Source organism: Numida meleagris, chromosome 5 (assembly GCF_002078875.1).
Source record: "Numida meleagris isolate 19003 breed g44 Domestic line chromosome 5, NumMel1.0, whole genome shotgun sequence".
Taxonomy (NCBI): Eukaryota; Metazoa; Chordata; class Aves; order Galliformes; family Numididae; genus Numida; species Numida meleagris.
The window spans coordinates 22,288,645-22,311,596 of NC_034413.1; the positions used below are offsets into that span (position 1 = coordinate 22,288,645).

General features: G+C 34.8%; 1 protein-coding gene across 8 annotated transcripts in view; it reads right to left on the minus strand.

The window, feature by feature from the left end:
- KCNMA1 (potassium calcium-activated channel subfamily M alpha 1) overlaps nt 1–22,952 on the minus strand; it is a 454,315-nt gene that overhangs the window by 232,849 nt on the left and 198,514 nt on the right. For all 8 annotated transcript variants that reach the window (XM_021398811.1, XM_021398812.1, XM_021398807.1 and 5 more), the window contains one exon: nt 3,255–3,316. In XM_021398811.1, coding sequence (XP_021254486.1) covers nt 3,255–3,316 — 62 coding nt within the window. The remainder of the gene's footprint in view (nt 1–3,254; nt 3,317–22,952) is intronic.

A 22,952-nucleotide genomic window follows, 5' to 3' on the forward strand; every position in this document is an offset into this window, starting at 1 on the left:
CATATAAAGTAAGTTGTGAGACATGTTTTCACCTCATCATTGATCAGCTCTATCACTCTCATATGGATGCTGGATGTTAGGGGAAAGAAATCCAGTAAATGAGGTAGACTTCAAGAGACAGTGCAGTAATTAGAAAGCAAGCTGCTTGGCAAAAATATTACATTTCTGCACCTGAAAAACACAGCTCATATCTATGGTTGTGTACTGCATTGTATTTCACCCCAGAAGAGAAATCAGAAGCACAGCAAAGAATATTCAGTTCATAAACAGTTTTCATGCTACTGCCATTGCAAGAAAAAGAAAACAGGGAGCGCTGAGTTACCAGTTTAGTGGAAAATTAAGAAGGTCTTTGCTAGTGCTTTTACTGTCCATGCCTAAAGATGATCATAGCAAACAAATTTTATTTTCCACTCTATTTAAGTCACCAGTGCAGTATGAAATTCAGATGTCAGGATGACAAAAGAGGTGATTCATCCTTATTGCTAATGTCAATAAAACTCAGAGGAGTAATTCCAAGTGCATGTGTTAAACCACCTTTTAGAAGCAGAAGAATAAACAGAACTGGACATGGGAAGGAAGGAAGTTGTGAAAACTACTTATAAAAATGTGTGGAAAATGAAAAAGTATTTGCAGACAATATGCTCTCCGTTCTACTGCAGCACAGCCACCAAACTAGAGAACCAACCGAAGACTGTCAGTTTTCCTCTCAAGATTCAAGTATGTTTCCATTATTTTCTTACCTTGAAGAATTAAATGATAAACAATTTTAAAGGAAACACAGATTGGAAATGAACCATAGTTAGGACACATGATGCTATCTTGCACAGAAGTAAATCACTTTCCTAATCAAAAATCTTCTGAATATTTTTTTTTGAATGGCCCTTTATTGAAAGTAAAAATGGAAGACAGACATTAGAGTGAACTAATCCCTAAAAATAAAATGTCAATGCTTTTGTTATTATCCAAAAATTAAAATAATTTTGTAGGTGATATTTATAGAATCTCTCTGGCAATTTTTTTCATGTTTCACTGCTATTGCCAGTATTGAAAAACACCACTGTCCAAGGAAACAGTATTTCATGAACGAAATGCTACAAATAAAGGAAGGAAGGAGGTTTTTTGTTAGTAATAAATGAAACATTTCCTATCAGGAAGTGACAAGATTTAATTGCAAGGGATGCCAAGATAGTAATTTCTCTTCTAAATGATTTTCCATTTTTAAGGACTGAAATATTCCATTAGTTACTAGCATGGAAAAAATGTTCTACATACATCTTGTGGTACTAAGAGACAATGATTTAAGCCAGTGCCATGCAGGAAATAAAGGCATGGAGTTTATACTCCTCTCATCTGTAAAGAAATTTGTTTTGCCTGCAGTTACCTTCCCTATGCCATTACTTTAGTTGAGGGAAACACAGATAATATATTCAGGACTGGCCTTACTGAATTTCTCAGTGTCTTTCACCAGAACTAATCATGACAAGTTTTGACACAAACCCAGTGGAGTCTCCACTCTTTCCCTTTCCTTCACCATCCAAGAAAATGGTGTTGTAAGCTGTTCCCATCTTTCTTGATGCCATTTATTGTATGTATGAAGTCACGTAGCATTTCTTCAAGGACAGAGCTGTCCACTGTGTCTACAAAACTACTGGCAGATTAGGACAAATAAGCCTCTGTCATTTTATTCTGGACAAATACTTATACTAGTACTCTTCATCTCTGTATGGAAAAGTTGATTTTTGTCACTCTACGTGTGAGATCAATTGATGGCTAAGCATCCATGGCACAGGCTGAAAGCAACAGCTAGAGAAAGCACTGTCAAGAGGAATCACACAGTCATATATGTCACTGACCAGTGCGCACACTAGATTCTGCACAGGCTAAGACATATTCTCCACTTTCCCAATTATTTTATAAAGGAGATTGCAAGTCTTCCTCTCTTCTCACCTTCATCATTTCACTCTTGACTAGATCCTAAAAGGAATTACTTTTACTAATGATACACTTAGGGATCTAAAATAATCTGTTCTGTTTGACAGTTTTGACATGAATATGTAGGGAATATGTAGGGCACCCTGAAGTTTTAGCACTGTGTTTTAAAAACATCCTCAGACAAGCTTACATGCTTCAGTGGTGACATATTAAAGAAAAAATTGCTAAAATTAAGAACATTCTACTAAGGAGGAAGAAGCATTGTCCATACTTCAAGGAATCTCAAGAAAGAACTTGGATTTTTCCAGAACTTGGTTCCTCTCCACAAAAATCTCTAACTTTCTTGTGTTATGCTTAGCATATCTAGATTACAAAGGTATGGCTTAACTGATGCAGTAAAGGTAAGCCTAAAAGTAGCTTATAAAAAAAGCAAATAGTAGTTTAGAAAAAAAGTCCAAGAGTTTTGAAATGCTATTTATACTTCGGAATATCATCCTCCCAAAATACTTGAATTCAACAGAGTAATATTCTATTAAGTCACAGGTTTCTTCTGTGTTGGACTACTGTTTTGTCCATTCCTCCAGTGCAGGTGTCAAGCTTGATCTTAAAACAAGGGTGGACCGTGAATGGGACCAAAGGAAGGATACTCCTAGTTACATTGTTTCATATCGAAACATCTCTTTTCAGGTCAGGATGAAACTTCTTATTTCCTGGCTAAAACCACAACACTGTATGATTACTTTGGTGTGTGACCACACAATTTAAAACATATTCAGATGCTTTGCAGATTTTTACTGTTCACCTTATCTTGGGAGATATCTTTTAAACTCAGGAGGTGAAAATCTGAAAGCAAGAAACAATGCTCATGCTTCATTCAGAAGCTTTTTGTTCTGTGCAGAAGCATTTCTGTCAGTATCCTGAAATACTACTTTTTTTTTTTTTTCCTCCAGCAAGCTAATTTTATTCACAGATATAAGATATAACTTCCACTAAGTTTATTATTGGAATCCTGAACTTGAAAGATTCTACATATGCCCAATGAACATAAAAATATAATTTTGCAACAGTAGGTATTATCTCAACACACAGAAGCACAGTTTTTCTGCTTATGCTTTCTACAGATCCAATGTGAATATGTTCAATCCAGTTTACATAAGATCTTTTTCCCATCCTTGAGTTATTTGGTAGACCATGCAGTATTACAAGGTTCTTCACACTCAGGCAATGAGACCGACGCAGAGTTGAAGTAGATGAATGAAGCAATTTAAAGACGCGTAATTGCTGTAAGAAAGGAGGGGGGAAAAATGTACAAGAATACTCACTTTGATGAATCTATGAAGTATATTACAAGAGCACCAATACTAAGAGCGAAGACTAAGACAACCTACAAAAGAAAAGAACAATTATTAAGAGTGTTAGAATGAAACATTTATCCTTCTACACACCAACGTACACATAGAAAAGGAGAATAAATCATAAAATAACATTATTTGTATTTCAGCCGTCACTTTCTTTATGAAAACTAATCCTACTTGAATTTCAAACAGGATATATTATCACAGAATGCTTTCTTGCATTGAAAAGTAGCCACAAACAAGTTGAAGCTCAGCTCGGAGAAATCCAGGATACAAATAGATGATATAGATGATATTCTTTAATTTCAAATGGCGAGCAATCCCACCACATGGCATTCAAGTCACAGTATAGCTTTTACAGAACTGGCCTTCAGGACTACAGTAAGAAGCTCCCACTCAGTAGTGGGTAAACTAAGAGCCATGACATTGCTCTTAGATTACCCTGATTTTTATTTATATACATGGTTGTGAAATCCACGGGTTAAGTGCAAAGCTATATAAAAATATATATTTGTTTTGCAATCGTGTCCACTAAGACAACAATTAATTTTTAAATAGGTTTAAAATAACAGCATGATGCAGCTTGTCCTGATACAAAAGATACACAACCAGAGCACTCTGTAGACCCATTATCCCTGCTTTAAATCTGTTGAATTTTTTGAAAATGATTTTGTTAGGTATGGCATCCAGTCCTTATTAACAATGTAGAAACTGGTCTTCTGGCAAATACAGAAAAAACTGGATTAATCCCATCTCCGTCTGTCTCTAACTTTATTTTCTCCAAACGTAAAGCCAATACAATTACCTAGACTACTGGCTCCCAGAAATTCTCCAGCAGCATGGGAACATTTAGTTTCACATCCTACCTGAAGTAGAACAGCATAACTGAAATATATGCACCCTAGTTTTGGCTTGAAGAATCATGAACTACACAAAGTTTCTGTACCCAACATAATTTAGATGTCTGGTATCATAAATCTAGGTTTATGTCTCTTGAACAATGCCATCCCCAGAGTAATTTGGAACCTGAAAACACAGATACAATTAAACAATTTTTATGTGCTATACCATGGTTCTTCTGGAAGAAATCAGAAAAGATCTGTGTCCGTGCACTAAGGATGGGAAACAGATGGAAAATTATGTCTCCTGAAACTTTTATCTGATTTGCTGGTCTACAAAACAAAATGTCCTTTAGTCTTTTGGCAGGCACATCTCAAGTAGCTGCTTAGAAGTAACATCCCTTAAAATAAACCTAGAGAATAGATAGCTCAGGACTGGATAGTCCAAAGTTCTAGTAAGGGGACATGCAGCTTCTCACACTCTCAGTTAAAATACAACTTCTTAGGTCAGAAATGGTTAAAAAACACATAATCTAAACAATCATATTTGCTAAATGAACTAACAGTGTCATTCCAGTTCTGACTGAGCAGATTTATTCATCTCCATGAATTTCACCACTAATGTGCATTATCACCACAATTACTACTTTTGTTGACAATCTCAACTGTTCAAGCAGCAGATGGGTAATGAAACAAAGATTTGTTCATCCAATAAAGGCTTCAGACCTAGAAGCTTTCACTGGAAATTATTAGTCTTCATTTGGCTAATGAACACAGAAATTAGTTCTCAAAGACTACCTAAATGTCTAAGTTTTAATACCTACAGTTTTAATGTTCTTTCATTAAACTACATTATTGATCAGATTGATCAGAAACAGGTATTTTAAGGTGAAATAAATCATTGAAACCATATCACAATATCTGATAAGATATTAATATGGTGAATAGAGTTTGTTGATTGTCATCTGACAATATACAGAAAATTCTGATTTGCAATGATCCCAAATCTTACTTTTCTAAGAATTAAGATCCTGAGAATTAAACTGAATTTAACTCCCCATTCCTCCCACCTCCACAGTATTCTATGCCAGACATGATCAGAGAGTTTGGGCCTGAATCATATTTACTCTACCATCTAGCTCTAGAATTGTTTATTCTCAAAACATTTCAAGTGAGATCTTTATATCTTTAAAAAAAATATTGTTAACCAAATTGCTGTAGCTCCTGGGAGTACACTGCTTATATTTTTGGCCCAAACTTATTTTAAACACAGTTATCAAATATTATCAGCTTTGAAGTATGTAATGGTGATTTTTGATCTATGCTTCGTGGAATAACTTTTAAAATAAGAGTACCATTATAGACATTACTAAATATAAGTATCTCCTAAACAATGACAATAAAAAAAACTTCCAAACAACAGATTCACCCTAAAACCGCAGTTTTGACCTAAAGAATGTTAAAATGATCTCATTTAATGATGAAAATGAAATTTAAGAAACTAAATTTGGAATCTTTTTGGGATTCTATGACTGTTCTCACTCTGTCAAGTTCTGCAAACTATACAAGTAAAGCTGGACTTTGATTTTCTATCTCACTTAGCAAGTCATAGGTCACAATATTCAGTCACTGCCTATTAGCCAAAGGAGATCTCTGGAACAAAACCAGCATTATTTTATACCAGCATTGCATTTTCATTATATCAAGTCTCTTACTAATCATCATTATGGTGCTTAAAAAATGTTTTATAGATCCCAGCTATATATTCTCCCAAGATGCTTAAGTAATTTAAATGTCCTGTGACATTTCATATTACTGGCATTAAAATGCAAATACCTAAAGAATATTTTGTAAGAAACTCCAGATTCCCATGCTACTCCAGTGTCATAGTACAAAACAACTACACCATTCCCCTACTGTAGTTTATACCCGATTATAGATGAAAGTTTTTTTCCCCTTTTGTTATTCCAGCACACATACCTGGCATTACAGTTCATAATGCCCCCCAGAATCACAGTGCCTCAGTAGAAAATGGAATCTGAAGCTTCATTTTTATCCCACTAACAGAGAAACATACTTTGCCTTTGCTAAGTGAGACATCAAGATGAATCTGAACGTGCCAAGTGTGTGGGGAAAAGTAAGGCCTAAATCAATCAGGTTAAAGTTACATCAAAATAAAAAAAATAATAATACCCTTCCATGATAAATAAATCCATTTGATAGATTCTCAAGTGCAAAAGTTTTTAGCTGTGTTCCCACCTAAAAATGCTGAATGCAACCAGGTTATTTAGACCCAAGGAGACGGTTTTTAAATTCACGTCCTTCCAAGATTTTCTTGGGAGCCAATGTCTATTTTTGAGAACTTAATATCTTTGAAGAGAAATACAAATCTAGACAGACTGATATCCCAAACCCACAGTAACTAGAACCTACGGGAAGAAAAAAGCGGGTATGCATGTGAATTATTGCCTCACTTGTTAAGTAGGCCATGGGGAGAAGATTGCTGGCTCTGCTTATTATTCCAATGCATTTGGCACAACACTTCAATTGCTACACATCTATTATAGCTTCTCACTGGAAGGAAAGAATCTTTTAATTTATAATAAATTACTGTTTGTTTAAGACTGAGAAACATGAAGTCATATGCTAGCAGCTACACTAAGTACTTAAAGCACTGAGTTAAAAATAAACATAGGTCTGTTTAAAAGAAAGGGTGAATAAACATGGAATAGTTGCTGCATATTCTTATATCTTTCATTAAAAAATAAAATAATCCTGCTAGAGTTCAACAAAAGTGTACAATGCCTATTTTAAGCAGAAATCAGAGAAACTGCAGAAAAAATATACACTTAAAGAAAGCTAAAATGAGTTTCACTCTCCACTACTACTAAGATGCCCCAGAAGAGCTTTGACTGCTCTGTTGAGATACTTTATTAATCCTTATTAAGAACAATCACAGGAACTAAAAGAAAAGAAGAAATAAAAAAAAATGAAGGACATTTTATAAGTGTACAGTAACACAATTAAGTTGCAGAGAAAGTATAGGCATTCTACAAACACTATTAGAATGAACCCATGATAACAACAGTGGGGCTCAGCACACTTTCCAAGGCTCGGCCTAAATAACAAAAGGAAGACAATGATGATGATCCAAGGGGTGGCACTGTTTCTCCTACAGCTGCACTGAACTACTGTCCTAGTATTACTGAAGAAGTATGGAAAGGCTGTTTACATTAGAGAGAAGAGAGATAATTATTACATACACAGTAATGAGTAATTTAAAGATTCTATAGTAGGAACACTTTCTTGATGTCAGCCCTGCAAGGAATGCACCAGAAACATCATACCAAATATCTGGACTGTTACGTACCCTTAAATAGCAGCCTGTGTTCCTCAAATTACTAAGTGTAAATACTACAAGTGCTCTTCTTGAACTACATTTTGATATGTATAGCCACAAGTAGCACTTCAGTCCATTACCAATCCTACAAAAGCTACGAATTCATCTTGAAAGAACATCTGTTTTGTAAATGCATACCAATGATAAACACCTACACAGAGGTTTCTGGAAGAAAAAAACATAATATGTCGAACTTGTTGTCTTTGAAGAAACTAGTACATACATTTTGTGCTTTTTCCACTGTTTGTTTCAAGATAGGTTGTTTCAGTGTGAGAGAGGCAGAATGACAAGATCTGCTGTATATGCTATGCAGTAGGCAGACAGCAGAAGTCACTCAACCATCCATTTAGAGGGTGCCCTGAGGGCAAGTACACCAATCCCTGCCACAAAAGAGTCATTTTTACTATTCTGTTGGCTTCTGCAATACAGCCCATTTCTTTTCTTGTCATCAGTGTAAAAAAAATGTAGTGCAATAGATTACACTTTATCTTTTTTTTATGGTGAATAACGTTTTCTTTTCTGAGATGACTGAATAGTCTTGGAGCTAGAGGTTGTCACATTACATTTCCATTCATTACCTCAATTATTTTATTTTAAGACAACATTTATAGAAGCCTTAAAGAATAAATGGCCCTTAATAAACTCTGGAGGCAGGGATAGTGGTGAATCTAAATAAACAAATAACTTATTTTGTGTTTTTTAGTTCTCCAGTCCTTATTTTGTCATCTTATGACAATCTATTTGTACATTGCTCCTTCAGAAATCTGTTTCTGAAGTTCTTAATATTTAAGGTTAAATTATTCACCCCTAGGTCTATTGTACTGCTTATAATATATTACATTGTTCTATTAGCATTTACATTTTGAATTATTTAAGGAGAATACAAATTATTTCTAATGACCACAAAGATAATGGGATAACTCAAGGATCCACTAATTTTGGAACTCTATGTTTGCATTAGTAACATGCCAATAGCCTGAGGTTTTTGGCCTAATTTGAGAGAAAATTTACATACTTTAAACACCAAAACAAACTTCCTTTAACCAGAAAAATGAAAAGCAATTGTACTCCTTTTATAGACACATAGAAGTTAGGAATGGAAACACACATTCCTAAGGACTCAACAACTGCAAGTTATATTTCAGAGGCAGAAACTACTTAATCCTTCTTTTGCAATCCAAACATCAATTGCAGACTCTAGGACATGCACCAGCATCTTTGCAATCACACTGGTATAACAAAAGTAAGACGAGCTAGACTAGACCACAAAAGAGCCATAATGGCTCGTTTAAATTGATGTTGCATTAACTGGTCTCCTAAATGTAAACAACAAAATCCAGAAATTATCTGTTGTAGGCAAATTCAGGAGTAGTAAGAAATTATGCATTGTGGTTGATATAAACAGCTGAGCAATTGATATCTCTTAGATTACTATAAATACAGATAAAGTAAGAGCTGTTTACTGTAAGATACATTCTCCAAAAATGAGTGCTCTCCAGTCATTTTTGGTAGCACTTATTAAGATTTATTATCACTATTCCCTTTGGACTTATCACAGTGAACTAAATACACTAAGTTATGTTGAATAATACAATTCATATTAGTCATCCAGCAGCCTTCAGAACTTTATGATTTGTCAAGGCAAATAAAGTGAAATATGTATTTTTAAAGCAATCAATAGAGAATTTCTACTTAGACACGTTTTCAACTATATTCTGATACCAGGAGTAGAGGTGGGACTATATCTAAAATTCATCAGCAGGACATAGTACCACACTCTGGATGGAGCTGTACACTGACTTTTCTCTGTGCTTAAACATGTTGCCATGTCCAGTCTTTCTGCTTCCACTTTCCTATCTGGTGCCTCCCAGGCATTTACATAAATAGCTGAAATAATGAAGGCAAAAGAACAAAATATTAGGAATACTGCTCTTTCCACCATCTACTCTACAAGGATATGAATTCCCACGTGCTCTTGGGAGGCCATTCTATGTCATTCAGGTTTCCAAGGTCATCTTATTATGTAACTATGGTGCACTGGCTGTTTTGATCCACCTTACAAGACTAAACAAAGATAAGGAAGCAAATGAGTGGTGAAGTTTGTGAAGAAGAGGGATAGCTAAAGCAATGAAATAATAAAAAGACAAAAAAAAAATAATCTTTCTTGTCCCTTCCAACAATAAATAATAAATACAAAATTCAAAAAAGGATTCTAAGAAGCTGGGAAGGTTCTTGTCATTTACCTTGTATTCACAAATATAAAGAACAGATTTTGCAGCTAATATACTCCCTGTAAAAGAGCCATACTTGCTGGAACATAATAGTATGAAGAGCTAGCAGTGATATATCCATATGAATACAGCCAAAGTGCAAATTCTAGTCAGCACCTGCTGCTGACAACAGGATACATGCTAACTGCTATGAATCTTAAGGGATACGTTTGCTGAATAGTGTGCTCTCTCATAAATCCATCTTTGTGGCTTATTTATCCTGTTCTTTTGCATGCAGAAGCAGCAGGCAGTAGAGTTAAACTAAACATTTCTACTATTTCTTCCACTTTGAATGCCATACAGGATTTAGAATCTAATTCTAGAAAGAATTAGGCACCTCCAAATCAGAGTGACCAGCCTCACCTTTTAGGGAAGTCAGAAAACACTTGAAAGCACCCAAGTCTTCTGAGTCAGCATTTACCAATCCTCAGTTTTGAGTTTGATTCAATCAAAGCACTACATCTAAACTCTGAAGTGTTGAGGACCGCATTATAACCTTCTCAGAAACCCAAAGACTTGCAAACTCTTTCTTTTCAATTACACTATCTGCTTTATTACACAGTAAAGTTCACAGCAGATCTTACTAGCTATTAAATTATATTCTAAATAAACAAGTCACCAATGTGCAGTAAAAAGAATCATTAGATTGACTATCTTCATGCACTTTCGTTTTACACACACACATATACACACAGATTCTCATTTTAGGAAGAATCTTAAATATTTTTGTCACATCTTGCTCTGCTCATGCATTCGAATATTAGTTCCTATTTCAGCTTAATTTTTCCTTCCTATATGCGGAGTGGCTTCTTCCTCAACTTTTAGAGACATATTGACAATAAAATGAAAATTTCTGTTTAATCCATAAATTAGAAAAAGACTCAGATTTTCTAATTAGGGAAAAAATACGAGAAAAAAATCCCATCTGTTAAAAGTGTGATGTAGTTTTAAGTTAATTAGGTTTGCTGGGAGAGTGCCTGGTGATATGATCAATTAAAGTGCATACAACCACTTAGTATTTAGTATATAACCTATAACCATTTAGTATAGTATATCTGCCAATTTAGAATTTAATTAGTCAAAAAAATAGCAGCACTTTCTATTACAAGGTGCTCTAGAGATAAATGTTGAATTTATAGCATTACATGCATGTATATTTCCTCCAATATAAAAGGTCCTTCCCCCTGATTACCTATTAGTTATCCAAATCATCCCCCATTAATATAAACAAAAGTAAAAATCACTTTTCTTACGACATTAAAAGCATAACTCACACTGATCTCCAGTTGATGCACGACTGGCTTTACCATCACACTGACCAAAAGAGATATGTTGGTAACAGTTCTCATTTTCCCTCTACAAGTTTCTCATAGCATGACTGTAGTTAAGAGCCACCAGTGAACCCTCAGCTACAATGGAAATGGAAAGTTCTTGGCTTCCGGAAAACCTAGTGAAATTTATTCAAGAAAAAAAAAAAAACCTAAATGAAGAACAAATGATCAAATCATTCATATAGATAAAAAAAGAACTTGAATGCTAATATCTGCAAATGAATGAAGCCTTGTGTTCATTGGTCAAGTTCTACTTTAAGTCTAGGAAAATCCATAGCTGATTCACAGACTTCTAGATATAGGTAACCACCAGCAACATGACCTTTTAACTGAGACCATGATACCTTCAGAGATTTGTATGAGCAGGAGCTCCCTGTATCTCAGTTCACATGGTCTGCTCAGTGATTAGGCATAGCTGACGGTCAGTCGTATCTGTAGCCCTCTTGTGGCAATTAAATGAAATATCAAACACTAGACAATGCAAGGAAATTCTCAATAGGATGGGGGAAACTGATGATGTAGTTGAGTAGTTATGAAACATACTTTTGCAAGTATTTATTTTATTTTTACTTTAGCACATTCTTTTTTTTCTGGCACTGTTTGTCCTTGAATCTTTTGCCGAAATTGATAGCTTTGACTGATACCCACAAGAAAAATTTCTTATACCAATCTGCTTTGTAGACTGAAAAATTGTTTTGTTGAACCACCTAGCCTTATATAAGAGTTTGCAAAGACATAAAGCTGCCTTTAATTAGTATACAAATGGAAACTATAGAGAGCAACAGTTTAAACAGCCACTGTAAATTGTAGTGCTACCTTTGCTAAATTTTAGACAATGTACTGACTTCTGCTGTCTGATAATTCTATATAAGAGCACTGCAATCCAACTTATCTGAAAATAAAAAATAAAAACAGCATAATAGTTTTCCAGTGGCTATTTAAAATTATAATTCTAATCAGAAGTTCCAATTTTCCATGGCAACATAACTATGTGAGCTCTTTTGTTTTAGATAAATTTGAATTGAAAATCCTGCCAATAAATTCTTTAATACAGTCATTAATCATGAGATCTCAGATCTCTATGAAATAACACTATAAAATTAAAAATTTCACTTGGAGCAGCTAAATCTAAAGGAAACAAATGTTCAGGATTATGCTGATCTGGGTTTAGGGAAAAGCATACACTTCTGTTAAGCAAGCCACTTTTGGCTTTTGAAGTAAACAAAGTGATTTCTTCTCCTTTAGAATACATGAGTGTAAATTTTATTTTTATCTTTTGTATAATATGCACAAGCATAATTATAGGTTACTACAGGTGAAATCTTGGTTCACAGTTTGATGCAAGGCCGTACTGCTACACGCAGGTTTCTTCACACTTCAGTGTTCCAGAGATAGGCGTTGAAGCTTTTGATACCATTTCTTACAGGAATTGGTGATTTTCATACTGTAATAGTCAAGGAAATACTGATGCTATGTTGTAAGTATAGTTGGAATTATGATTCAACATCAAGTAACAAATGATGAGAAATGTACATAGGGTATGACACAGAATTAATGATTTGGAACTGTCACTGAAAATCTAATGCAAAAAAAATTAGAAATGATGTAGCAGCTGAAGGTAAAATCCTATTTTTACACAACAAATCTGCTTATGATTATTATTATAGGAGGGAAAGAAGAGATGTTTCTTTGTAAGTGTTAAGACTGATTTATTCAGCAAACTTGTTTTCTTCAGATGAGTGTTTCCATGTTGTTCTGTGGTGATAATTCTAAATCTGCAAGCTTTTCTTACAAGCATTTTTAGTATAGTATGAAGATAAAATCAATAATTATACCATTAAAAGCTTGTAGAAACAACTTCCAGTGTAACTCTCTCCTACAGTGCAATAGCCAACAACTGTGTGGTACTTAGCTATCTGCCAGTTTAAACCACAACACATGTCCTTGTTTTTAAAAACCATACAGGGCTGGCTACTTAATCTGGCCTTGAGACCCAATAGTTACCTCAGCTGACCTTTTCTCATTCATAGCAACACAATGTCAGGGCCTTTAGGTTACTTTTCATCCTCATGTGCCTTGGCTTTGGTTGTTTTTATTACACAACACAGGGAGTTTAATTCAAAGATAACTTTTCTAAGTCATCCCTTCCTATAGGCCCACTCTTTTCATCTTTACCTGGCTTTAGCTAGCCCAGGGTATCTCCCATCAGCGTTCTTATTTTTTACAGCCTTCCCTTTGAGTGTGGCAAGCTAGAAAATGGCCTATCTTCCTGCATGCTTTACTAGTGAAGGTTTAAGACTTTAAGACAGCTGACTCATTCTGGAGTAGTTATATCCACAGAAATTAAATAAAAAAAAAAAAAAACAAAAAAAACCAACACAACACTGAGAATGATAAACACACAACCTCAGTTTTTGTTCAGTCTAATAGCACCCACAGAATAACTACTTTTTCACCTTTTCTGCATGTTTGCTTCAGCCTGGCTATATTATTCTCTTTCTGAGGAACTAGAAGGACAAGACGGTTTATTTGAGAAGGACTAAAAACTGAAATTGGACTAACCATCAGGTTATACCTATATGAGGCAAAGAGATTTCTAAAAGGTATTGTTGCAGCTCCAAGTCTTTACATAAGCAAGCAATTTTAGTTTATATTTAAAGTATTACAAAATGGGCAGAAGATGTATGTATGTAATGAGTTCTAAGGATTTTTACCTTTTTTTAAGTAATGCAAGAAAAACATGATATGTTTTTGCATGAACTACACAAAATCTAACATCAAGCTTTGTGAAAGATAGAGGGTTTTTCTCTGAATGAGTACAGCAGAATCTGCTTGGGATTCCGGCCTAATAAATTATACTACTGAAGTTCAAACTTTTTTCTTCTTCACACACTCTCCTTTCTTCCCTTCCAAAGATTTACTGATCTTCTACATAGAGTCAGTTCTATGTACTCAAAAAATAAGATATTTTAAAATAGGTCACTTTTCTCAAATCTGTTATAAAGTAGAAAATTTGAAAGCAAGACATGGGGAAATTATCTTTTAAACACAGTTATCTTACATGTGACAATGGTATTAATCTGCAGCTGGGGATCAGAAGTTTCTCTGTCTCCCAGCTGAAAGCCCAGCTCCTTCTTCTTATAGCACTGCACCACCAGAATCTCCACCCTGATGCTCAGTCCCCTGAAGACACTGCTACTTCCCTTTCAGAGAAGAGTGAAAGAAAACACAGCAGGTGAAAAAGAAAGAGAATCAGCGTGATTATGTATTTGGTTTTTTTTGCATCAAACCTAAATCTCAACAATCCCTGGGCTCTGCCAGTGACCTCCATCCTCCATTGAACAAGCTCACTACCACATAATACGCACAAGACTAAAAAATGGCAAAAGTAAAAAAAAAAATCAAATGTAATCTAATGAAACTTAAAAGAATGCTTGTATCAAATCTACAGATGAGAAACAGTTATAATCTGGTGATGACATGGCATAAGAACAAACACTATCAAGTTCTAAGAGCAGCCAATAATTTCTTTTCTTGACAGCTTGGCTGACATGCTTCCTCTCTGACTTCCAAACAGAACTGGAAGAAAGACCTTTCAAACATAATTTCAAACATTAAATTAAGATTCCTTTTGCTGATTGCCTAAAACCTCAGAATCCCTCTTTGATCAAAATAATCTTATGACAAACACCTATGGAAAAGCGTGCCAAGGCAACTGAACACTGCTGACTCAGAAAGAATGTTCACCTACTGATTCATTAACATGATTGCCAGCAGCACGGACGTATTCCCTAAAGGTCTGTCTCTTCCTTAAGCAGTTTCTCAGTTCATAGCTTGATTTCTTACAGTGGATCCAGGGATATTAAACATGAGGAAGATCAAACACACATCCATATCTGCTCATTCACCTGATTTTAAAGCTGCAGATTTTCCTTAACTACAAGAGCCATAGTCAGATGCCACTAGTACCCAGAATATGCTGCAGGGCTACTCCACGATTCAAAACACAGGCAGGAGGATGGGCTTTTGTGAATGAGCAAAGCCCTTGTTAGAATGGATGACACACTGCTTGCTCTGACAAAGAAACACTGGGAAAGGCATTCTGCCACTGACAGTGGAGGTATAAGCTGCACATTTACTGAGCAAGCTGTCTAGTCTTTACTCCAGTTCCTTGCTGGGTTAGAAGTCAATGACCATTCCACTTAATACACAGAGCACCTCTTTAGATTGTGTTAACTCTGGGCTCTTTACGTATTTTCCCAGAACAAAGCCTTCTCTGTGATTAAACAGAATTTAAGCAGGGTCCTTTTATTTGCCAAAAAAAAAAAAACAGTAGTCATTATTTCACCTTCTTCTCAAATCCACCTGTCACTTACAAAAGGCATATAGAATATAAGAATATAACTTCACAGGCATAGTAGGACTGCATGGAATTAATTATATGAAAAATTAAATAATAAAATTAAACTATATTATTTAAACAATGCATTATTGATCAAGTTACTTTTTGAAATATTTCTGTGAAAAAAGTAGAATAACAATGATAAGGATGCACAAAGATAACATAACTCCATTCTTCCTCTCTGCTAAAGCCAAAAAGAATGAAGGCTGAAAAAATCAAGTTCTTCCATGGCCTTCAAAAATGTAATATTTCATAAAATTCTTATGCTTTTAAAGGAAAGATTTTCTCATGTGGAAATGGAACACTTATCAGGCCAAAACTTCTTCCTGAACTGCCACAGAATTCCAAAGATATAGTTAACCATTCCCTTATTCCCTATCTCTCATAAAAAGATTTTGGACTTCCTACAAACACATGCAGCCATTCAGTTATGCTCAATTCATATTTTGAAAGATTTCTTCAAGAAAACAAAGGCTAGAAACATACTGTGATAATAACTAGAGTTCCCTGAGTATCAGAATGTGTTCTTTTAAAAAATGTACTTGATGAAAAAAAGATCGCTTTTTTTCTCTGATCATGAAAAATATCCAGCTTTTGTGTGTGTGTGTGTCTGTGTGTGTGCCTGCAATCCAGAAGGTTCTGAGTGATGAAAGCTCAGAGATCACTCTGAACCATGAAAGTGCCCATCCATTAGCTTCAGACAATGACTTTTTAATATTAAGAGCCCAAGAATGCTGAAGGAGCTATTTTACCTAAAATGAGATTCAGGAAATTCTGATTTGGGTGCTAAATCTCAGACTCTGAACATGAGAACCTGGGCTGCATCTTTCTCATTTCCTCTTGTCTGTTCTATTTTGTGTAAATAATTAAATACGCTTTGGAAGAGAAACACGACACATGTCTCGCAACCTAGTTAAGAGCTATAATTACTCTGCTCCTGAGAGAAGTTCTTATTCTTCTTTCACTCTTCTCACTTTCTCCTTCTTGTAATTTTGATTTTTTTTTTAAAGGGCTTTTATCCCAAAAGAAACTAAACATTTTTCAGAACAAGACAAGACAAGTCTTTACTACTGGGATTCTATCTTCTTACCTTCCTTTTTTTTTTTATTTTTTTTTTGCTTAGGTCTATATACATAACATTTAGACACTGATTTTTTTTCCTTGACTGCTGTTCACAGTTGCTATGGAAATGACCTGAGGAAAGGTATATACCTAGTGACAGTGCAAAGGTACCTCATGGTAAATGATCTCATTATCCTTACGTGGAGTTGCATAATTAAAGTGTAAACATAAATAAGAACTCCTGTGACTTTTAGATGTTGCAGTCCTGTACAAGATGAGAGCTTTATCAAGTTGTTTTTATATTTGGTCAAAAATGCCTGACTATGTTAGAGTATACCTTCTTCAATCAAGGACTTAAGCTGCACTGCAGGACAATTTTGTGTCAGGGAAGCTAACACTGAGCCACGAGTGTCCTGACTTCCAGACCTGTCCCACAGTTCAAATCACCCCTGTCCAAATTCATGGAAGGAAAGATGATGTTTTGCTTCTCTGGTAATACTCTAATCAAAAAGTACAAATCTTATTAAATGGAAATTCAAAATACCTGTGAATATGAACATAAGTTATCTTTTGAAAATTTAGATTTTTACAGAAAAGCACTTGTTTTGACCAAGTCAGAAAATAAACAGCAAAAAGTAACTGGTTGGCTCTACGTAAAAGGGGACAGGAATAAACTTTTTTCTTTTTTTCTTTTTTTAATAGTTGTCAGTGCTGCTCATTTATCTGCTTCTGGCAATGGACCATTTCAATTTTTTTGCCAAAGAAAATATGAACATTGGCATTCTGCTGATGCTACTGAATTGTGCAGACCTCCATCTCATCAGAGCAAATGGCAACAAAACTGCTCAAAAAAAAATGTTAATGCATTATACAACAAAGCTAAAGCCCAAGTCCATTTATTACGCAACAAACTGAGGAGCCTAATGCCTTCAGCACAAAGCTTTAAAAAGTGATTGTCCATTCTAATCAGATTTCTGTAAACTGTAACATTATTTGGCTCATTATGGGGTTTAAATTTGGGGGTTTTCTTTACATGGTCAGCTTTATTTTATGATGACTTCCAAAACAAAATCTTGAGAGTCCATCATTTAAGAAGCGATATAATATTATAATTCATAGGATGCCAACAGCACAGATCCTGTAAAGAAATAATCTCCCTTTCTTTTGTTTAGAAACAAAAGAGTTTCTAAAATGAAAAAATAAAATAAAATAATGCTAGAGCTATGAATTTCTAGCAAGGAAATTGAGGTGAATTTCAAATGCACAAGAATCTCACACTACTGAGTAGGTGGCTCCTCCACTGTGACGACATTTTTCAGTTTTTCAAAAGTGAACAAATATGAACTGTGAAAATAAACAGAGGAAAAAATCGTAGTGGGTTCCTGGTTGTTTGTTTTAGAAATGTAGAATTTTGCAGAAACTTCAGAACCCAATACAAAAAGGCGCAAACAAGTTGAAAAGGAAGACATACTAAGAGCAAGTATAACTAATTTAAATAATTTGTTGCTCTAGTCACAATAGAAATGTTCTTTTTTTTTCCAGTAGCTACCAAACTATAGTAATAACAAGCCTTACTGTTCCATTTTACCACTTTTTTTTTTTTTATTCAGAGTACAATCAATTACACTAAGTGGTCTGACACTGACATTATAAATAAATGAAGTAAATAATATGTTATAAACAAAGGAATATAGAGACTGGCTTCCAGATAAACAAAGAGTTCTATTGATCTGCACACAGAATCTGAAAATAAGTCAGTGCTAAACCAATCACAAGCAACTTCACCCTAAAATAAGCTAAATGTGCTATATGTAGTCCATTTGCTTGCAGTCCCAACACTTTAGAGAACTTACCTCGAAGTGTCAAAGCACATGCATGAGAGTAGCAACTTGGCTAGCAACACCACACCTGAGACTTGGCTCACAGAAGTTTTCCTTAACTGACCAAAGAAATTCATGGTACACCCTACTATTATTCACTTATTCATGTGCCCTCCATAAATAAATAAATTTACATCGAACTCATTCTTTTAATATATTTGGGTTTGCTTTGCATTTAATTCATCAAATTATTAAGGTATTTTTATCTAGAAAGCATTAAGCTGTACTTTAATATGTAAACACAGTTATAATTAGCTCAACAAACCACCCATATGCAATAGCTAGCAGACCTGCAGTAATAGAAAGGTAGACTAGAATGACCAAACTCTTTCTGTGATGTTTTCAGGCAAGGTGTTTAAGGTCAGTAACCAATTCAATTTAGGCTTTTTAAAAAGACGGGCAGATTTTCATTTGAACCATCTCCCATTTTAATAATCTTGACACTACAAAAATGTTTGGCAATGTTAGTATCTGAACATTTCTGAAAATTTAGTCTATAGGAGTGATGATGCTGTCATAGGATTTTTTCTTTTTTGTTTTTCCCAGAAGCTTTTAAACCCTGGAGCCAAATTGTGTCCATGTATTTGATGTTCAATCTGATGCATGTACAAACTAGAGAAGGATGGACATTACACAACTGTGTAGCTATTGTTTGTCACAGTAAAAGAAAAAAAAAAGAGAGAGAGAGAAATCATTATTACCCTCTGACAACAAAGTAAACTGTTTTCAGTTTTCAGTATATGAATAGTATTTTCTCATGTTAGCAGACTGAAAGTATCAGGATTTTATAATCTCAGTTTTGTTTACTCTGTATTTGTTCATGTCTTCAAAACACTGCCTCTAGCAGGCTGATGAAAAGCACAGGCTTTCATCTTTTTATACTGATAGAAAACATTTTAGAGGACAAAAGCTCTTGCCTTCAAATAAAGCAACTGAGGCTGCTTTCTTGTGATGCAGAATTCAAAGGAGGATCTGAAATACTGTCAATGGTTTACGGGCGTTCGGCCCGGTTCCGTGACGAAGGGGACGTGGGATCCACGGGTCCATGCCCCGGGAAAAGGGAAAAAGAGTAAGGAGATGGCCCTGAGAGCAAAGGACAGCGGCAACAATCTGAGGAGAAACAAACTAATTTACTAAATAAGATATCGGAATGCAAAACAACACACTATAATACAATATAATTACAATTTAAGCTGATAAATCCAATACAGAGAGAGAGAATGTCCCAAAATCAAGGTAGGCCTTACTCTACTACCGACGATAAGATGGCTGGAGAGTGAGGTGCTGCCAAGACGAGAGTCAGGCGGAAAAAGGGATGAGGTCTCGTGATCTGCAAGTTTTTATACTGTGAGCTTTTATCTTTTCCCTCTGGCTGGAAATGGTAACAGAGGAGAAAAGTACTGTGGGGACTGTAGTAGTCCTTCTCTTCTGAGAACCAGGTATATCCACTACATGATGTTATGATGTAGAATACCAATAACCGAAAATCACAAAACCATGACAAATACCAGTCTCATGAATGCACCAATATGGATGTGGAGAACACAGGAATTTGGGGGACTCTGCAGGTTTCCCAGCTCTGAACAGAGATGACAGTTTATGACTTAGATTGCTATAAACCTTGAATAAATGGCTCCATTCCCTTGTATTTACCTCAATTTCTGTGAGATGGAGATCTTCCAGGATTTAGATCTCAGAATTCTCTAAGATTTTTCTATATATTAATTGTAGATGTCTTTAGTACAAAGCAGAAAACTCTCCCTACTAAATTGTTCAGTTCTCCAGAAATAACAAATCTTTTGAAGTATAATAGGTTCTAGAGGCACTGTATTATGAGTAACTGCATGACTTTAAGACTAAATTTAAAATTGCATAGTTGGGTGGCCTTATTAGGAGACAGATTGCTCTCAAACTCAGATCTACTGCCCTCTTTGCAGCACAGAAATATGGCATGAAGCAAAGCAAAGACAGAGCTAAACAAGAAGTAGTGGAATTTGCCTGGGTATACATTAGATTCTATTTAGCTTTAAAATCCCACACCTCTTCAGTTTTTCTGTTTATAGCATGTACATTTTCTTCACACTATTCCTTTCACACCATGTGGGCTGACACAGTAGAAAAGTAGGCCATGTAAGTTTTTGCATGAATAGTGTACTTTAAAACTTGCTCTGACATTTTGTCAAAGAGCCAGGTAGTTCTCTGTTATCCCTATGCAACAAGAAACATAGAGCTTGTGACCTATGACATTTGGACTTCCTGGAAGACCACAATTCACCTAGGCTGTGTGAAAAATGAACTTGTTTTTAAAAAACAGTTTCCCAGTTAAAAAAAAAAAAAAAAAAAAAAAGTTTTATGCTTAGTTTGAATTCATTCTGCCTATTAAATCTTCAGCCAAAACTCACTTTAAATAACAGCTTCCCCTTCAAATAAAAATGGATTTGAGAGAACCTGAATTATCTGTTTTCCCTGTACCATAACAAACTCCAGTTTGAACCATCAACTTACGCTCATCCAGCTTCATTATACTATTTCAGTTGTGTGACAGGTTCAAGCTCTTTAGCTTTAATGGTCAACAGTGTAGCAGTATACATTAGTCAGCTTTTCAATGTCACTGCAATAAAGCTGCAGCAAGCACAAGCTTGAGAGCTCCTCTAGTTGGAATTTCATGGACTCTAGTTTAATATAATACAACTATGTGTATTTTTCTTGATCTAATCAAGCAACTTGCTTCTCATTACCTATCAACCAAACGTGAGCTTTTTAGTCAAATGTCTTTTTTTTTTTGTTCAATGCTTTCATTGACAGTTTTGCATGCTTATTTGGAGGTGGAATTTGAAGAGGCCTGTAAAACTGAGTGATATGATATTAATAAATGAAAACCAGACAAAATGTTGAATGCTGAAGACAGAATTTTTCCATGTCTAGCAGTATCAAAATGGGACACTTGTTCAGATCTTTTTTGACTAATTCCCCAAATAGAGAAAAAATATAATTTGCAAATAGGTAGTAACAAATAGTGGTTGGCAACTCTGACGATTGCAGGGGGGTTGCAGCCCAATGATCTTTAAGGTTCCTTCCAACCTAAGCCATTTTATGATTCTGTGATTCTATGAAATAAACTATTTCATCATTAAAAATTTTGAAAAATGAAGAACTATTAGTATTTATAAGTTATTTTTCCCCACTTAGGAATAAAAAGAGACAGCCTCAATTATATCATTAAGTTCAGAAAGTATGCTTAAAAATGATTAAAGGTAAATCTTACAGCACTAAATATTGTGATAGTTCTGTTCTTATTCATTTTTTCCCCACAAAAACACATAACTGAAGCAATTAAAATTATGAAAACTTGTGGGAATTTTTCGTACTTTTTGGAATAAAAAAGGGTAATATTTCAATAATTTTTAAAAATATATATCTTGTAATTCCTTTCATTTCAGAATTGATTGCCCTCTAACAGATAAAGTATTTAATAAGAAAAATAATTTGTTGCTCTGTGCAAAAATCTAAAATAGTATCAAATGCAATATTAATTTCAACACCTTGTTAGATGTCATAAAAATGAGCTGGTCCATTATCTATTTACATCAGCCTAATTATACTTTTACAGTCTCTTCTTGTTTCAAAACGCAGCTGCTTATTAGTGTTATTATCCATCTGGAAATGCATCTTCCTCTCAAGAGCCTTCTGACTTACTAACTAGCAACAACAAACTTCCTCTGTGAGTTTCCAGTTTGCAAAGGTGCTCATTAAAATTAATGTGTTTAAGTGTTTACTGCTTTGTTCCTAAAGCAAACACTGGAAAGTGCTTGCGGTGGAGGGGAGGTATAAATAAACCTTCCAAAGACTCTTATTAATAAGTAACAAAACAGAAAGTACATTATCAGGTTTGGTTCATTGTTTTTAGTTCCAATATGGTGTCACAGCATAACAAGGCAATTAATGTATAATACATAGAGAGGAACACTTTCCATGATGTGAATGAAACTACATTTACGTTCTACTTCACTGTATGCCTTTTTATGAACTCTGCATAGTTGGCAAAAGGAAACTCATCTCATTTGTTTTTGTGATGTTTGGAGTGACATTAAAGTTTCAGTTCTTCCGAGAGATCCAATTAGAATTTAGACTGATCAGCCAACCGTATTTCTACTCTAATATAATGTCCCTGATAAGCAGTATCTAATTTAAGCATACACTAGTAAATACTTTCTAAATCTTCATAAAATATTAACAAGCAGAAATATTTACAGAATTTCATCCCACACCAACATAACTTCGTTCTAGCAACTCTCTTGTCATCTCAAATTACATTCCATGAGCTAGAAAGAAAGGGCTCGTTATCTATTGATGCTTCCATTAATGTTTTTCCTGTCAAAGTAGTTTAGGGTCCTAACTTAAGGATGTAAAGATGTGCAATAAGAGGATGAGGGAAGCAGGTGAGTCCACTGAGTCAGAGAGAAGAAAGGGGATAAGAGAAT